General features: G+C 38.2%; 3 protein-coding genes across 5 annotated transcripts; 1 reads left to right on the top strand and 2 right to left on the bottom strand.

The window, feature by feature from the left end:
* The first annotated feature begins 1,163 nt into the window (after positions 1 to 1,163).
* Positions 1,164 to 5,120, top strand: LOC116255510 (probable 2-carboxy-D-arabinitol-1-phosphatase). 2 transcript variants are annotated; one of them, XM_031631370.2, is made up of 7 exons: positions 1,164 to 1,778; positions 2,627 to 2,832; positions 3,902 to 4,021; positions 4,182 to 4,281; positions 4,372 to 4,511; positions 4,606 to 4,685; positions 4,786 to 5,120. In XM_031631370.2, the coding sequence occupies exons 1-7, from the start codon at positions 1,577 to 1,579 to the stop codon at positions 4,907 to 4,909; spliced, it is 972 nt and encodes a 323-aa protein (XP_031487230.1). In that variant the 5' UTR covers positions 1,164 to 1,576; the 3' UTR covers positions 4,910 to 5,120. The 2 variants fall into 2 exon arrangements, with proteins under 2 accessions (XP_031487230.1, XP_031487222.1); XM_031631362.2 differs by having other exon boundaries at positions 1,165 to 1,784.
* A 125-nt stretch (positions 5,121 to 5,245) lies between these two features.
* Positions 5,246 to 10,095, bottom strand: LOC116255498 (probable protein phosphatase 2C 5). Of its 2 annotated transcripts, XM_031631345.2 has the most exons (11): positions 9,403 to 10,093; positions 8,472 to 8,600; positions 8,272 to 8,374; positions 8,006 to 8,116; positions 7,238 to 7,317; positions 7,078 to 7,131; positions 6,364 to 6,480; positions 6,229 to 6,283; positions 6,121 to 6,153; positions 5,982 to 6,028; positions 5,246 to 5,635 (listed from the first exon to the last, which is right to left on the bottom strand). In XM_031631345.2, exons 1-11 carry the CDS (start codon positions 9,816 to 9,818, stop codon positions 5,506 to 5,508), a joined length of 1,275 nt encoding a protein of 424 aa, XP_031487205.1. In that variant the 5' UTR covers positions 9,819 to 10,093; the 3' UTR covers positions 5,246 to 5,505. The 2 variants fall into 2 exon arrangements, with proteins under 2 accessions (XP_031487205.1, XP_031487211.1); XM_031631351.2 differs by lacking the exon at positions 8,472 to 8,600 and having other exon boundaries at positions 9,403 to 10,095.
* Positions 10,096 to 15,140: 5,045 nt separating this feature from the next.
* Positions 15,141 to 16,095, bottom strand: LOC116255524 (fasciclin-like arabinogalactan protein 13). Its single transcript, XM_031631383.2, has one exon. The coding sequence runs from the start codon at positions 16,025 to 16,027 to the stop codon at positions 15,287 to 15,289; it is 741 nt and encodes a 246-aa protein (XP_031487243.1). The 5' UTR covers positions 16,028 to 16,095; the 3' UTR covers positions 15,141 to 15,286.
* Between the last annotated feature and the right edge of the window lie 3,287 nt (positions 16,096 to 19,382).

Raw genomic sequence — 19,382 nt, 5'->3', positions numbered from 1 at the left:
GATCTGATTATCCAGACCGAAGTCCAATCGAAGTAGTGCATTGCTACAATACGAAGTGTTCCATAAACCTATTTCAATATTTGAGCAAGGTCGCGAAAGACTGACATGATGATATGTTCCTAATGCCAAACTGCTCCTAAAAGATTTCATATTACCACAAGAATGAGGATGTAAACGAACCACATAATCAATTTCAACGGAAATCCTGATTAAATTGCTAGTCTTATTTGAATATACTATGCAGTTTCACAGCAATGAAGTTTGAGTCCATTGTCTGTTAAGGATGCAACAACAAATCTGATCCATTCATAAATAAATATCGAATCTTATACTGGTCAGATCCAAATTCCATTTTTAAAAACAAGGTCGAAACATGAGCTTGAATCTGAACCAAATCACGCGAAATCAGATTAAATTGAATTCGGTAAGGGCTGGGTCAGGTGTTCCGAATACAAACTTTTTAGCATCCCTATCAAAAAAAAAAAAAAAAGATCACAAGACATTGTTAAGACTGAAAATAAAGCAAGCAATGAGGGAGTGTCTCTTTTATATAACTACACCAAATTATCGCAAACATAACGTGGAACAGACAAGCTTTTCTATTAATAATGTCGAAACATTTTAAGGTGGAGGGAATGAACTGTAAATTTATTAGTTTAATATTTGGGTTTGCGCTTGGATTTGTTATGCCAATTAATATTCAAACATCCAGTCCGCATCTGAATCTTAAGTAACTGGAGCACTGGTAGATCCACAACTTTAGGGTAATCAGGCATAAATTCGATTTTTTTTTTTTTTTGAAATCCCAATTCATTCAGTGGAATGCGTCAAATTTGGTAATCTTAAACCTTCCCTAAAATTATCTGCAGGACTCACTGTTTAAATAAACAGTGGATTTCAGTACTGTGAATTTCAGATCTACACCAAGTATCTGGAGCCTCAACTCTGGTTCATAGAAGAAAAGGTGAAAAAGTCAGACCTTAGATCCTTGAACCAGACATTGTCAGTGGTCTCAGATCAACTCCGACCTCAAAGCTGAGCAACGAACATACTCGAAGAAACAAGTCAATCAGAACTTGAGCTAAGCCATTTCAAATTTAGGGTGGGGCAAGCTTGGTCTATAACATGCATAAATTACAATCGATCACAATGAGAGAGTGAGTGATGACCCAAGATATTTTCTTCCCAGAAACGAAGAGGATGGGTAGATTAATTATCCATGAGGTGCAAGAACCGAATATTCTGAAATACCTTCGGCCTGCACATCCACATGCTTTCCGATGAGCTTGGGATGATCTACCCACCTGACTCAAACCTCGGCCTCACGAATCTCCATCATCCTTGTCTTTCACGGCTCATGCTTTTGCTCCCTACACCTAGGATACCTGCTTATGTCCTCCTCCAATTTTGTTCCAAAAGTTCCTCTTCAGTTGAGTTGCAGGAGTTTCTCTTGAATTGGGTTGCGAAGTTTCGTCTGGATTCTCACTAATTTCCCTGTATGAGGGAGAATTTGAGGTTCTTTGTTTCTTCTTTTTGTGGTTAGCATCATTTTCCTTGGGAGTTTTTGGCGTTCAGGATGGGTGGTGGATTGTTGGTTCAATTTGGAACAGCGGATTTTAGGTGGTGGGTTAGTGACATAGCCCAGCAGGTGCCTTACTGCGTTCACAACCACCAAAGATGGCGCTTTTCTTCTCCTCCTCCTCCGACCCAGATTACATGCCATGCTCTACGCGTCTCTTCTCCCGCTTCATCATCTGTTGCAACAAAGGCTACTTCAGGTGACGGTAATGTTCACTCTTCTAGTATGTTTGGCAGTGTGTTTTGGTGAAACAGTTTATGCAAAAAGCCTGCAACGAATTATGAATTACATCATGAACAGCGGACGCAGTCTCCCAATTTATCTTAGTTTATGGATAACCAGGTTCACTCGATAAAATACTTCTTTTGGAATCGGGATTTTAGTTCACTAACTTTGACAAGGAACTTTTTATCCACTAGTCGATACAGTTCTGCTTTGCTTCAATAGTGGAACAATTTTTATTAGCTTTTTGTGGGGACTCTAGTTTGTTCACCCCGATGAACAATTGTTACATAAGAACATTCTCTTTTTCTTCAACACTGGAACTGTTTCCAGTTGTTTGTTGCCCCCGATGAACATGGTTCCATAATTGAATAACATGTCCCACTTGATTAGATGTCTAAATCCTTTAAGGATGTTTTCATGATGCCATAGTTCTTGGTGTTTTAATGGAATTATTTAAATGTTATTGACAGGTAAACTCTTTCAAATAGAGAGTAAGAGCATTTTTTTTTTGGGAGGCACCCTGCTTCTTAGTTCATTGACGCCACTGTAGTTTAGTTTATTGCTCTTCCACCTCAAAGAATTTGTTATTTGATAATAGGAAACAGTCAGTTCCTTTAAACCTAAGTACTTCCTGTAATCTCTAAAATCTCTTAGCCTGAACCCGTGAATGAAAAGCAGTTACAGAAAGCCTTTTTCCTAATTTTCCATTTGTACTAGCTATCACTTTGACTCATAGTTTACGATATATTCAAGTGGATGTTTGACATTATGCTATGGCCTGTATTTTTTCTGATTTCGTCACATCCGGTGATTATTATTCAGGTGCTGTAGATGTTCTTGTGTCTCAAGAACCAAAAGAAGATGTCCGTGCTGCAGAAGCTGTAGAAAAACGTGCCTCACTTACTGGCAATGCATATGATTTCAAAGGAGCGACGACATCACTTGTCTCTGGACGATTGACCAACTCAAAAAAGGTCACCATTGTCAGGCATGGCCTCAGCTCCTGGAATGCCGAAAGCAGAATTCAGGTGTGTTACCCATCTTAATTCGAGAATCCCATGTCAATAAAGCCTTGGTAAATCCATCATAATTTCTGCTTTCTATGATTGTCATCTATATATTGGCAGAAAACGTGGCACATTCGTCATCTCTGTCAAATGTCCTGAAAAATGCATTAACATCAACAAATTTTACAAGGTAGACATATGGCTATATTAAGTTATCTCTTTTCTCACCCATTGTGGATTGTCACAAAGTAGCGGAAAATTTTTCTTGTTGTGACTATTCACGAACAGGGTCATGCAAAGTTACAGCCTGATATGAAAAAATGTATTTTAATCCACCCACTTCAAACAAAAAGTCTAATAGGACGGCAACCAGCTTGCAGTTGCTCTTTGAGAACTGGAAACCTGAGATCGGACTCTGTTCAACTAGTCACTCCCACAGTCAGGCCAACATATGTAGGCAGATGACCCGGGAAGTCAACCTTTAAAATACTGTTGTTTCGTATGTAGCCCCTCTTAAGTGACAGCCAGCAGAGAGAGTGGCTTATCAGGTTGCGAAGCTTTCAGGTGTAGGGCTTTGGAAGTTTGAAGAGAAAGATATGGATTGTTTTCTGTCTTTCTTTTGTTGTTCATCAGAGCAGGCTGCTTAGAGATTATATATTTCCTGTAAGAAGTTCGATTGACTTCTAGGACTTCCCTTCTGCTGGGAAGAAGGGAATTTTCTGTCGCATTTCATCTATTAGGCAGCACTGGAGACTCTTGAATCTTCCTGATTTTCAAAGAATAGGTTTAGCAGTCTGAGTATCCTGCAAGAGGGTTGGAAGCATTTGGTCATACGGTTAGGAGCTGGGTTCAGGCAAAACCTGCCTCAGTTATCGAACGTATTGGTAGCAGAATACTTTCGTAATCAGTAAAATGTTGCCTGTACAGTAGTAATTGCTCAGATCAGTTAAGCATGACCTAACTAATAGCTTAGTAATTAATTCTGCTAGCATGAAGATGAGGAATTTAACATTATCGGGCTCTATTAATACTAGTACTCTCTCTCTTTGTCTGAACTGAACTGTTCAACATTTCAAATCATCTGTTTCAGGGAAGTTCAAATCTGTCCATCCTAACAGATGCTGGAGAAAAGCAGGCCGAGATGTGCCGACATGCATTATCCAATTTAAGTTTCGACTGTTGTTTCTCTAGTCCAATCTCACGTGCAAAGGTTCGAACACTGCTTGGTGCTTCAAAGCTTTTAAAAGTGGTCACTTTGTCGTTGATTGTTCTTGGTTTTAACTTTTTTGGATCCTTTTTCCTCCTTTCCGCCAGACGCATATATCAGTTGGGTTTTATTTACAATCCTTAATGCTAGGTCCTTAATACAGCGGAGTGCTGAGCTTATATGGCAAGAAAGGGAAGAACCACTTATTTTCCTCGATTCACTGAAAGAGGCAAACTTATACTTTCTTGAGGGAATGAAAAATGGTCTGTATACTATTTCCTTGGCTAAAAGGGATCTGTTTTTTTTCACATTCTTATAAACTGATGAATGATGCGTTTTACATTTGGAGGCAGTCGATGCTAAAAGGGAATACCCTGAGCTATACAACGCATGGAGGGAGGACCCTGCTAACTTTAAGGTGAATGGGATCTATCCTGTTCGAGATCTGTGGTTAACTGCTAAAGAAGCCTGGAAGGAAATCTTGGTTACTCCTGTAAGCTGCTTGCACCACTCTCAGTTTCGTGTTACACCATCTAGTTTTTCTATTTGGCTTTAAACATAAGTGCCCCCAACTGCATATTTGACAGGGAGAAAGTTTCTTGGTTGTCACTCACAAGTCAATTTTGCGTGCATTGATTTGTACAGCACTTGGTTTGGCTCCTGAGAGGTAAACTATCCGCTGTTTGATTTGTTTGTCAATCACAAATGATGAAACTTTAGAAACTCTTACAATGTTTGATGTTCTTGTACATAATTGGGCATTGCAGGTTTCGTGCAATTGACATAAATAATGGCGGAATCTCAACAATAGTCTTCAACAAGCAAGGGGAAGCCATGCTCCAAAGCTTAAATCTTACTTCTCATATCTACAGCGAACGTGTATATTATTAAACGAGACAACTGTATTGGATATCTACAGCGAACATGTAAAGGCGGTTTTGTACCCATATTATAAGTCTATAAGCTCGATCTTTCATAGGCATCGGCTTGGAGCTTTTCAAACTCGAATAACCTACATTTTCCGTCCTCTGTGCTTGTGGAAATGACTGCACTTCTTAACAGTTAGAAACTTTGGAAAACAGCGACACAGACTTCCTTTTTATCTTCGTGTGGCTGGTTAGTTTTCCTTACATGATGTTTGAATTTGTATGCAGGGAGAGAGAGAGAGAGAGAGAGAGAGAGAGAGAGAGAGAGAGATTCTAATACCAGAATAGTGGCTCAAGTCGATGAATAGAAAGACATAGCATATAATCAAGGCTGTAATCATCCAACGCAACTTTGATAATCATGACTAGTGGTTAACACTAGTTTCTGGCTGGATATACACATGAGGTCACTCCTTAAACAACATCTGCCCTCTGAACAAAGATTGCTCAATGGAATATGATTTCACATTATCTTTAGAATGTCTATGGATATAATGATTTACAAAGATGATGTCGGGATCTTTGCATGTTGTCTACATCCATATCTTAAAGGCTGCAACTTCATGCAACAAACTGATGTGACAACCAGATTCCCAATGATACTATGCCTATAGTAGCAAAAGCTTGGCTGAATTCAATGAAGATGTTCACTTGTTCTTGATCAGGAGGCATTGCCTGCCAATTCGTTCTTCTGCAAACGCAATGAGGTCATACTTCACTCACCAAGAATGATATAAAAAAGCATTAGTAGAGTAACATGCATGGTAGAAGGCATGCAATTATCTAAATTATGACATTATGTACATGCCTATTTATAACCAATAGGACCAAGCCTGATATTGTGAATGATGATGTTATACAAAATGCAGTTATAAGCTTTATGAAGTCCAGGAGACCATTTTAATTTAGATATTTTCTTTGATTCCTAGAGTCACTCACAACGACCAGCATTAACATCCTGCTCATAGCAACATATATTCAAGCTTCTTGAAGAAAAAAATTGATGCTGAAGCTAGAGGCTTGGGGTGATCACGTACCCTAAATCCGCAATAACAACACTTACATTGTCCTGCGATTTTCGATTCTGAGAAACATAATTGAGCATTTTCCTAGTGAGAAAAGGGATGAAACATATGCATTATATGAACTCAAAACTAGATATGTATGTTCAAGTACCAAGGCAGCAAGGGCCAGAGCTTCACAAGCGGACTGCAAGAGAAATGAAATGCAGGTCAGTCATTGCTTAATATTTCAGCAGAAAACGGGAGCCACCAAAATACTTGCCTGAACATCACCATGCTGACAAAGTTGATTTCTAACAAATCGTACAGCATCTGAACTGAAAGCATCAACAGGAAAATATTGGTGACCAAAAAAATTATATGACTAAAAGAGTTCAACATGTTTGACTTTGCAAACCAGCTCATGTAATCCCAGAGGCCATCTGATGCCAGGATTAAAAATTCTGCGTCCATGCCAAGAGCTACTTGGTATATGTCTGGAGTAGCAGTAACCCAGTCACCATTCATTTTCACCCTGGAAAGAAAATAAAATAAATAAAAAATCAGCCGAAAGTTTTCCCTGCCCCATAGCTAGTAGTTTGAGCTATTAGAAGAGAAACCAGATAAAATTGCCATTTGTTTTTGCTTCTGATGGTTTCTACGGAGTCACAGACCTGCTTGTTAAATTGTCACCTATTTAATCATCATCATTAGCTACTAAATAAGAATATAAACATAAAAAGCTTAATGGAAAAATCTACCTGCAAATATATCATATTGTCTTGCGAACAAGTTTAAGTAGATAATGTGAGCCTTTATTGTCCTTGTTTTAGTATTGCAGCTATTGCCTACCTGTTAACCATGAACAGGAAGTACCATTTTGATTTGGCATCCAAAATTTTTTTATCCATGCACACACACAAATAAGTGCACCTTCTTATGCATTAGGACTTTCCATTGTAGTGCAAAAACATTGTAGTTCCCCTTTCCTCATAAAACTTTTCATTTTTAATAATCTACCCGTAGGAAAAGCTTAACAGTTTCATGTGATAAATGAGTTTTTCTTTTAATCATGGACATGACAAAATCCTACGCTGAATAAATTCACATAAAAATGTCAAATCATAATTACCGGGAAATAAATTTTCTTGTCCATCTTCCTTCTTCAACTCCTTTCTCCAACATCCTTTAGAGTAAAGAAGTGGACTGATTAGAAGAGGCACAAGTATCTAGCTACATGAATACAAGCACTTTGTAATTTGTTTGGTCTAGTCAAGCTTTAAGAAACTTACTCATTTTTCTTTGTCTTGAAACGTATATCTCCAAATGAACGAGAAACAGATATCTCACCACAAATCCGTCCATCCACAACCTAGAAGTCCATAAGAAAGTTTATACAGCAAGTTCAGCTAATAAAAGAAACATGAGTCGCATTACAAAGAAAATTCAAACATCCCACTTATTGCCTCTGCATCAGCAAGTCAGCAGCATGGCCTCATGACAGTCGTATTGTTGTCCAAGTGTTCTTCGATTGGCCGTTATCCTGAGCCAAATCTACTTCTCCTACATTTCTGCCCGACCCATATCTACTTCTGTTACATTTCTTTGTGAATTAGGGCCTCGCACATGCATTATTTCCAATTTATGGTGACAGTCACCTTAGTTGATTTTTTCCACAACGACATAAAACAACCAAAGACCTATCAAAAACAGGTTTTGACATATATCATTCTCCCTGTTTCTGGAATCTTTCACCAGAAAAAAGAAAAATCTCCTGTATGATACACGAGGGGAAGGAAATTTCTCCAGTTGGAAACTGGACAACCAATGTCAAACAAAATTATTGAATTACTGGATGTGGCTTGAATTCCTAAACGGTATATTAGCTTCAGTGATTTTAACCAGCTGATAGAAGACAGAAAGAAACTATTATACATACGAATCATGTTCACAAGAACATTGCTCAACCACAGACAGCTCTTGAGGATGCAGTGAGGAGACTGAAGACAAGAAGCACTATCACATAAATGGGTAAACGAAAATAGAGACAAGAAGCGTACCCATCCACCAGCTTCTTTGATTCTTTTTATCTCTTGTAAAGAAGTTTTGCTACTGCCATATGGACGGTGAGGACTGGTAAGAACTTCAGTTTTTCCAGAACGTGATAGAACCTGCAATAAATGATGCATTAGTCAGAAAAGCAAAAACATTCTGACGCTGCATACAATACATTAGAGGATTACTCTGGCAGAGAGAGTTCTACATGAACAAGTTAGACACAAAGAGCTGTGGCATAAAAAGTAAATGTAGGTAGTTGGGCAAATACCACAGATGAATCACCAACATGTGAAATGATCAGCATGTCACCTCCTACAAACATTACTGTAGCTGTTGAACCAGAATCAATGTCTGTCCCAACTTCCTCCAGCCTATAGGAAATATCACAAATACCATGGCTTTTCAAGCGAACAAGTAGTGCATTTAAAATGTAAAGTATCCCATTTATATCGCACATAGAATATTCACCAATTCAGTAATTTTGAATCAGCATTCGCAAAAGCTGTCTGTATTGCTTTACTTAGGGTAGTGAAATCTTTACGTTTCAGAAGCAATCCCCCTTGCAAAGATGCAGAACACTCCTTGTACAATTCATCCCTGAGTGTAATAACAAGGCAGAAAATGAGGTCTCAAATGCTTCATATCTTTTTACGAAGTGCAGTTCTCGTAAGTGAATGAGTTAAAGTTCCGTAGATTTGAGAAACGGTTAACCTGAAACTAGCAAAGCAAGCGTCGTTCAAAGGTTAGTGCAGACTGCAGACACATATTGGAGCAAATTTATGCTTATGTATTATATGCATGTAGTAAGCTTTCTCTACGCATTTTTTGCATGAATATATATTTTTATGCAGTTCCATTGAGATAGACTAAAAGCCAAAGGACAACACATTTTAATATTTCAGACAAAATTCCTGATTAACTTTGGCTGACTTTATCAAGCTGTTATAAACAAAACCAGAGCGTATATCCCAGGTCCAAGCATGCTTGAGCTTTCGCCCTACATATAGTGTCTAATTTAGTGTCCAATTTTGATTGGTAACAGAATTAACTGCCTCGTTATTCTTTGCACATCCTACATGTTCTTTCCAACTGATTCGGACGATGGACTGTCTTCTTTCTCTTGTTCATGTAAGTTGATGTTTTATCATGGATCGGTCTCTCCTCTTGTTGATAAAGGTGGATGGCGATGAATCCACTGAAACATTAAACTATGAACTAAATCTAGTCGTGTTAATTTTTTAGTTTCATTCTGTTCGATTCTATAATTCTAATCAGTGACCACCAGAAATGGAAAAAGAAACTATATAGACATTAAACGGAAGACCACCAAAGCAAGAAGGCAAGAAAGCAGGAATCGACAACGTCGTTGGTGATGAAACCCAATGAGAGAGGGGATCACCTCAAGAACTGAACCGATGAAAATCCAGCGTGCCCGTCGAAGACGGCGGCATAGTCGAAGCCGTGAAGAGAATCGGAGCGAACGACAACGTCATCTTCCATCTCGGACCTCGGCCCCTGCAAGCAGCTCCATCCCCACCTGATGTCCCCTGCGATGCCCTCCGCAGAAGTGCCACTGGTGCTCAGTGTCACACAGACAGCAGAGGCGGCCGATGCTTTTGTTGCTGCTGTTAGTCCCCTCGATGCTGAAAATGAGGAAGCGAAAGACTGGGAGGAGGAGGAAGGAGGGATTCTGACCGCTCCCCTTGTCATTTTCGTCGTTCTTTTCTCCTCCTTGTTGTAATTGGTGTTGCTATCATGGCTGTGGCATTGGTGGCGGCAACCACCCAGTATGAATTGTTGCCTAACAAGGGCCATCTCTCTCTTTCCCCCCCTCTTTCCCCCTAGAGAGGAGAAGAAGGAGGATGCAGGAGAGACAGATAAGAGAAGAATTGCTCCAATGGCTGGAAATCTTCCTCACTCCAGAACGGCTCCTCTCCTCTTCTTTCGACGTTTTTCCAAGTACAACAAGCAGTACAAACTGCAAAGAGATCGTGGTATCCTATCTGGTAACGTTCCTAAGCCACACAAAGAATCATGAGGCATTTTGGTAGCCACAATTTTCTGTTGGAGGTGAACAGGGTGCGAAAGATAGATACGTCTCGGCAGAAGACAAGTTCTGGGAACACCCGCTGCCGATAAATTATCTAAGGGAACATTTAAAAAATGGGTTAATAAAGGATATACATTTATATGCAATTTAAATTGGAATTTTACGTTTTTCATCTTTCTCTGAAGCTAAAACTTGTGATTTATAAGGTTCTTTAGAAGAGACCAGCTTTGGTATCATAAGAACTTTTTGAGGATGCAGAACTCAAATTAATGTTGCAAGTTAAAAAAAACATTTTAGTTAAAAAAGTAAGATTTTAGTAATACCCATAACCCATATCTACTCTTGAAATGGATCCAAACCACTTAAATTACAAAAGCCAACTACTTGAATATTATGTCGAAGACACCTGAAAAATGAAAGAATTCTTTCTACAATAAAACTTTATCAGCTGGTTTGCCTTTTGGGGGTTGAAGGCTGAAAATTTTTATTGAGGACACTGATATATAGTAACCCAAATTCTAAAATTTTTAAAAAGAGTTAATTCTTCAAATAATTAATGAAAGACTGTGAAACACGGACATGTAACAAACCAATTTATGTGAGCTTGTGTAGGCAACTGCCGGCACTAGGCCACATGGCTATGCCACTGCAACTAGCTGGTTTGATCTATCATATTAATATATACTCACTTTGATGTTTAGAAGACATCGATCGGCCTATAAAACGAGGTCTATAAAAAGTTAAATCCAGTTTTCATAGAAAAGGCGGCTTGAGTTTTTGTTTCACATTAAAAAAACATGTACTTAGTGAGAAAAGCAGATGTTTTTCTGACGTAAGTTGAGAAAATTTAGAAAACAATAACAACATATTACTACTGTTGCCAAACAGCTTCTTCATAATACAGTTAAATTAGGAGCAGATATAGTAATTTGATAATGGCATCGTCAAATTAACAGCCATTAGGCCTGCTGTGTGTGTACCACCAGATGTCATGTTGGTCGGATTGAAGACCAGAGATCCCTTCCCATGAATCAAGCCGGAGAGAGTACCCTTTCACTTGTTAAAAGAAGAAACAGAAAAAGAATGAAAGGATGAACAAAGAACTGCAGAAAGCAAAACCTCAAAAAAGAGTTCCCAGAAACCTTCTACTCAGCCAGCAGCAGGGAAATTGACTTAGCTGAAAGAACCGTATTACAGAGAACCAGACTTACAATAGGAAGAAAATTTCATAGAGTAGTGCCACTCCTCACATCTGGCCTCCACAAACGTTTCAGTAACACTTTATCGGTTGCCAAATTCCGAAAGCATTTGATTTGAACTAGAATTCTGAATAGGGATGCCAATATATTTGATTTGAACCACATATCTGACCGAGCTGTTTTGAAAAACTAGGATATAGAAAAAAAAAATTAATATTCAATCAAGAAATCGGATTGGCTTCAGATTTAAAAAATGACATCCGAACATCCGATCAGATAAACATAAATATCCAATCGGATTTAGTTTTAAATAAATAACCTATATCCAATGCTGGTATATTTTGAAAATCAAACAGATTCTGTTCAGAATTCATATCCGAAGATCGGATCCAAATTGTGAAATCAAATTTTAGATTTTGGTACTTATATGACTTTTCTTTGTTTGCATTGAAATCTAAATCTGATTTTAAAAATGTGAAAAAAATAGATATAATTAAGACTATATTCGATTTGAATGTTTTATGCACACCCAAAACCATGAAAGTACAACGTTCATATTTTAGCATCATAGAAACAAGAAAAGGTAAGATGATTTAGGACCAGGGAATTTTCCATCCCCTACTCTTAACTCCTTAGAAATTTCCATGGTTTCTATATTCATTGTACTGTGCATTAGTTCAACCAAGTTGGGGTACACCATTGATTTCAGCATGGTCGCCTTCCATTTAATCGAGCATTAAAACAAGCTTTTGAACGACAAATATGATTTTTTTTTTTTGACAAAGTGAATTATTTATTTTTTGCAATTATGAGAAGTAATGCATATAAATTGCATTCCTATGAACGATTCTAGTTACACAAAACATGACGATCCCATTCATTTGGTGCCATTTAATTGGAGCAATTCATAGGCATGTAAATTCTAAGGGTCTGATAATTAAGTCAGGCTCTTATTTATTGGAGCAAGTTGTAGTGATGGAATGGCCTTGAGAGTTTTACGTCACCGGCGAATGCGAAGTCTATTACTTTGAGGTGGTTTTTGAGCACAAAAGAAAGATCCTTTCAACTAAGAAAAACAAAATTGAAACAATGAAAGATTTTTCTAAACATATGCTAATAGGTTCCACTGTTGTGGATCTTATCTAGAAACAACCGCATTTTTTATCAGTAAAATACATTAGTTATTTGCTGAACTGCTTTTAGCTAGGTTAGCCCTCATTAAACCATAAATAGGTTTAAAACCAGGTCTGGAGATGAGATTAAACTATGGTTAATATAAAACAACCAAGATGTCTCTTCTTCACAGATCTTTTCTTACATCATTGAGAGTTTTCTTTTATGCACATGTAAAGAATAAAGATTTTGATTCTGCATGTATTTTACGTGTTGAGATTTTGTTTGGCTGATTTTTCACATATAAATTTTACTGTTTTATTTTCTTCAGCCATTATTGATGCGAGAAAAAAATGACATTTTCTTTCGCGAATTAAATTAAAATATTTTCCAGAAACAGCTGTTAATGCAAGGGGTAGCTCTGAATTAGTTACGAAGAATGTAAAAATAATCGTAGGAATATGGAAAACAGGATATCCCTTTCATCGCCAACAAGGCAGGCGCATTATTGTGAACAATTAAAAAAGAAGATCAAATTTTGCGGATGTAAATGTATTGAATTCAAATAATTTATGTACTTGGCAACGCAGATTTGTTTGAATTCATCACCCAAAAAAGAAGAAGAAAAAGAAATCCCTAAAACCGTATACTGACCCTCATTACAATAAACAAGAAACTAAACAACAAATGCACCGATCATGACACGCATTATTGAAGATATTTCCGTATATGAACTACAATTTGTTATTTTTAATAACAAATGAACTGATAAACGAAAAACAATATTTAACAATAAAAAGGATCTTAAAAATATTTGAAAAATAATTAAAAAGATGGAACAATGTCTGACTGACATGTGGGATCAAACCCCATATATTGGCTCATAATTGAACCCTACTAATTCGTTTGGAGCCGACACCTCCAGATCAATTTTATAACAGTAGCGGGTCTAACAACTAAGCATAATATCTTCAGAAAAAGTCAAGCATCTACAGTCATTTTATAAGATGGCCCCTTATTTCTAACCTTGCTTGGCAGATGCCAACTTGCCTTACTGTACCACCATATTGCCACAACCTATAGCTAATGGGCATCTATAAATCCACATTCTATATCCCCAATGATTAAGACTTTTCACAGCATTAACGACAAATAATAGAGTGGCATCTCACTGTGAAGGGATTTTGCGCATTATGATGAAGCTGGTAGGCCGCCACCACCAATTCGAGCGGCATACATCAACTTTCCTTGTGTTTACAAGATGAAACTATGTAGTAGCTGACATACATTGGAAATTTCACACCACAATAAAGAGGAATGAAAGAACGAGAAAACAAAAAAAGTTGGGTGCTAAGGTTCAAAAATAAGATAAGAGCCAACATCTGTGAATTTGAGCACTACCACCAGAAAATATATCAAAAAGATGTTGAGTCGAGAAAACGATGAGCATCACACAATATGCTAGACATTGAAACAGCGGCCTCACAGCTAAAGCCTGCAAATTGGGAAAGTCTGGCCCTACCCACATGGAGGCCCACATCCTTTGCTAGGCGTTAGTCTCTGTGATCTCATTATCAACCACCCACAATTCTTTTTCCCTTTTGTCGCTTAACAAAATTGAAAATACACCAACCAGCAGCCTGTTTCAGTCCTATCCATCTGTACAGTGTGTAACTTACTGAATATACTTCTTCGCTAGAAGAACCCATAAACTAAATGATGCTGTTGCGGTTAGTTGCAGAGGGAGAGACCTAACTTTGAAAAGTTTTTACAGATCCTGTGTCATGTGAAGATGACAAACTCAGTTGATGTTTTCTCGTTTTCTTTCTCTACTGTTCATCCTGACCTGGCGAGTCATACATTATTTTCTGTCTGGGAAATTATCATCTAAATATGGCACTCGCCATCCTTTTGGTGCTGACTCCCATGTGGTTAGTTCTCTCTGACAAGGAAACAGTCTGGCATCCATGACGGTCCCTGCTAAACTGGTGCCAACTTTTTCAATCACGTTGATGCTTCTTCACATGCCATTCATAAAAGATCTTGCCTAGCATGCATCAATTGTATAATCTGCCGTCGGTTTATGAGAGCCTAACGAAGACAGGTCCCCTTGTTTTTCGCTTATTATACCGAGGCCGTATTAAAATAATGAAAATTGGTAACATTTCTGCAGGTCAGTAAAAAACCAGTGAGTGCCTTGTATTGAAATAATGAAAATTGGTAACATTTCTGCAGGTCAGTAAAAAACCAGTGAGTGCCTTGTATTGAAATAATGAAAATTGGTAACATTTCTGCAGGTCAGTAAAAAACCAGTGAGTGCCTTGTATTGAAATAATGAAAATTGGTAACATTTCTGCAGGTCAGTAAAAAACCAGTGAGTGCCTTCTATTGAAATAATGAAAATTGGTAACATTTCTGCAGGTCAGTAAAAAACCAGTGAGTGCCTTCATTCACTGAAGAAGTTACCTGCTTAAACTCTTGCATGGATCTGCAGATACTGCATTTGGTTTTAGGTGGGATCGTTAAGAACCAGCCATGAGCACACGGGGGTGAGTGAAAAACAGGACAAGCCAGAGGATATCCCTTCTTTTCACTGAATATCTCTGTGTATGTTACGGTAATACATTTTTGTCAAGAAGGTGCCCAAGGCTTTTCACACGAAGAGAAAGAGAGAGAGAGAGTGACAGAGAGATTTGCAGTAGCAATCTCAGAGATCTGCACAGATTAAAGCCACCCCAATGGGACGAACGTGAAGAAAGCACATTAATCTGAAGATGGTACCACAAAGAGATGTATATTGCAAATCAATGAATGGCGAAGGCTACAAGAAGCTCAAGAAAGGGAACACAGAAACAAAAAAAAAAGAAAGCCACAATATTCCATACACACGATGCTCAGACCTCCGTAGCAGGACTCTACATTCAAATCATGAAGCCGATGCAGGCCATCCCCACGACTGCGAACAGACTCCCCATGAAATTACTCCACTGCCCACGAACGCTGGCAGCTGCTGACTTTGAAGAATCGGACGATGAACCCTTAGATGATGTAACACTAGAGGGTGCCCCAGCTTTAGTTGTAGCATTCTGTTCCGATGGCGACGAAGCTGGTGCAAGGGGTGCATTGAATTTGTCCTTGGGATACAGAACCTTGCTGATCTCGTATATGGCCAGCGGCTTTGTCAAGTTGACGGCATTCGTGAACGTGGTGGTGACGGCGTCGCTGCTGACATTCACTTGCTGGTTAGAGATGTATGTGAACTTCAGGCCATAAGGGCCGTCAGATCCGGATGCCTGAGTGATCACAGGGTTGCTGATGCTCCTGAAGTCATCCCAGGTGTAGAACTTGGAGAGGACGTGGAACATAAGAAGTTTAACCTGGTTCTCCTGCGTGAGGTTATTGAGGAAACCGGATTCAAGGCTGTTGAAGGCGCCGTCATTGGGGGCGAAGAGGGTCATGCCCTGGTACGAGTTGTTGATCTCGTTGGTGAGCTGAATTCCCACCTGTGTGGTGTTAAGAAGCTGGATCAACACCGAGAATTGGCCGGCCTTCGAGAGGATTCCGGTTATGTTGGTCGTGGCAGAAGCGCCGGAGAAGAGGAGCGCAGCAGAGAGGCAGAGGGAGAGGAAGAGGAGAGGCGAAGAGCTGGATGGCGACGCCATTCTCTCTGCTGCTGCTGCTGCTGCTTGTGGTTTATGGCGGTGGTTACGACTGAGAAGAGGAAGAAGAAGAAGGGGGGTTTTAATGGAGGGGAGTGTGGGGCCCTGGAGGATTGCTGGCATTAGCTGTGTGCGTAGTTGGGAGCGAGGCAAAAGCCAAGAATGGTGAGACTGACGCTTATGCATTTTTACGATCATGTCCCCATGTGATTGGTTGCAGGGAGGAGAAAAAGAAAGCGTTATATTACATTTAAAAATGACATGCACCTGACATATTAGCTCATAAACGTTGAAAAACTGAAATTTATGGAATTTCTCAATTTTCTAGAGAGAGAAAGAGATGGCGAAAGAAAGAAAGAAGTTGTCGACAAAGTCATCGTACAGATTGATTTATCATAGCAATGTTCCATATGATTAATTCACAGGAACCAGCGTTTTACGCCGCTTGCTTTGGATGCATATGTAATTCTTTACGAGGACTTAATAAATCAACAGCCTAAAAGATTCAATAATCATATGTTGCTCATAAAGAAGATCGTTTTCTTTCTTGGTAGATGAATCATAGCAGATGCATTATTCATTCTGGGCTTGAGATTTATCAAATAAACTATTGAAAGACTGAAAGTTTTTAAAATTTTCAAGGACGTACTTCCCTGTTATGTGTGCAATTGAGAGTCTCTGTGCGAGTTTATGGACGCCGGTAACGTCAGATTCCAGCCAAGTTTTGACTGTTTCGAAATTCCCAACCCGGGCAATCTCTCTCACTAGCTTCCTTCTCTCGAATCGAATCGAGTTACTTTCTTTTCTTTAATCTCATATCTTTTCTTGGGGAGTAGCCGATGGAGAAGAATCTTTTCTTCTTCTTCATTTTCATTTTTGGAGTTTCTGATGACGAGTAACGTCGGCAGCAATTTATTTTGTCAACTTACCGGTTTTATGCAAGAGTTCACATGCAGCAGTTACCCGGAAAGTTTTAAGACGAACGGAAAAACAAGCAGCGAAACCGACACCCACAGGTGCGCTCCAGCTCAAGTGCATTTACGAAAGGCACTCTGTCGTTTTATGTAAATTGAGATATATCAAAAAAATGATAAAAAAATCGGAGAATTTTTTTTTTATTTGTGATGACTTGACGTTTTCAGGAAGGTGCGTATTTAATTAATTAAGTGCTGATGTGTACATGATTCTATCGATCTTTTGTAGTAAGTAACAAAAGTTTTAAATAAATATCTTATATTAAATGTCTAATCCAGTTTTTTAACATATTGTAATGCAATTCGGACATTGTTTAAAAGTAGTAGTCAGATTCACATGCGAATTGAACAATCGGATTTGGATTGTGAGTTTCATATAGAACCTACCTTCCTTCACATTCAAATCCAAAACCATTGAACATCCTTACAAGGGATATATATCTTTAAGAATATATCCAATTCAAATCCGATATGTTTGCAGCCCATAAAAACTTTATATTTTTTATATAAGGTGCATATATCTTTCTCCCCACCAAAGTCCAAACAATTTGGGCTCATTGCCTATCTACCTTTTGCCTTTGCGTATAATAATCAACTACCAAAATATGGACGGCGACAGACCGTCATATATATATATATATATATATATATATATATATATATATATATATATATATATATATATATATATATATATATATATATATATATATATATATAGAGAGAGAGAGAGAGAGAGAGAGAGAGAGAGAGAGAAAGCTGCCGACACATTGGAAAATGCATTGTGACAAACAAACTGGACTCTCTTAGTTGGATCTGGCAAAGAAAAGGTATCTGGTATGAATTCTATGTTTAGATCATAATCTAAAATCCCACAAACAAATGTGAAATCTTATACCTATCAGATTGGTATGCAACTTTAAGTGTCAGATCGAAGCCCAAGGACAAGCTTGAGTCGATTGAGTGGAGATCCGATGAGGACGGATAAGATGAAACTCTGAAGCTGGAGAGTGGGAACGACCTTTTGACATCTCCATTGATCAATCATGTAATGTAGTAAGTAGAAGGCCGTCAAGCCATCGAACCATTGACATTCCTTCTCTTATATATATATATATATATGTATGCAGTGGTTGGCCATTATGACATCATCACCACCCGTTGCTTTCATTAACAGTGAAGATGTCAACGAGAAAATAAATAAACGTTTCGCATATAATTGAATGGAACTCCTTTTTAAACATGTTTTTTCACTCTCTTTTTTGTCCTTGTATGAGGGGCTATCCTATTTATTGACCAAGGATATTTTGGTCATTTCATACCCTCATGCACAATTTCTTATACATGGGTCGAGCTTTCTAACATCAAGCATTTCAAAGAAGATGCACCCAAGCTAGTTAGAAAGCAATTACTGAACTTGGCAGTATGTAAGCTGCAAACAAGGATGTCAACATATCTCATTTGGATGGGATACCCGATCGAACCATTCAATTAATATCTGATTAAGAAAAAGGACTGGATTCAGATTTAACAAATGGCATTCAATCAGATTCGTATTCAAATATACATAATTATATAATCAAATTCGAATTCGGGTTCGAATTCAAATCGAATGTAGTTTTAAATAAATATCATACACCTAATACCCTTATATTTTGAAAACCGGCCAAACTCTGCCTAAAATTTGGATTTGGATGTGAATTTAAAAGTTGGATTTGGTTCATTCAATCAGATTTTAGACTGAGATTCAAACATGGGTTTTCTTCATTTGTATTTGAATTTGGGTTCAAATTTAAATATGCGAATATCTGAAAAAGTAGATATGATTAAGTATATATTTAATTCAAATCCGATTTGTTAACATCTCTAGCTGCAAATTCATTTGGACTGGTGTGGCCTGTCCTAGCCCTAACCGCCCTTGGTCCGGCTTGGATTGAGCCTAACCCGGTTTATTGAGGAGTATGTCTGTTAACTAACCCCGTTCAAATCTTGTCATCCCTATCTAGTGTAGATCATGTGGGTGATTTTAGACTCGGATGTACTAGAATTACCATTTGCATTCAAGTTCAGACACAGTTGCGGCCTTAATAATTCAGATTATTTTGCATTTAGATCCAATTTAGGAATGGAAAATATGATTATATTTGTTACTAACCATGTTTGGTATTAGGTGCATTCGATCTGTTGACCCGGCCTAGGTAACACGGATGTAAATGGATCAATGACCGGAGCAGGTTCAAATCATTTAGTTGGATCTGGCTCATCTTATTTATCGGCAATTAGATCTTTAGGTGGTGATGTCAATGGATCATATCTAAATCAGATGTATATTTTACCATATCAGTTTTTTCAGATATCTATATTTCAGATATGAATTCAGATTC

This window comes from Nymphaea colorata, chromosome 1, assembly GCF_008831285.2.
Source record: "Nymphaea colorata isolate Beijing-Zhang1983 chromosome 1, ASM883128v2, whole genome shotgun sequence".
NCBI lineage: Eukaryota > Viridiplantae > Streptophyta > Magnoliopsida > Nymphaeales > Nymphaeaceae > Nymphaea > Nymphaea colorata.
This window is presented reverse-complemented; position numbering and strand designations above follow the sequence as displayed.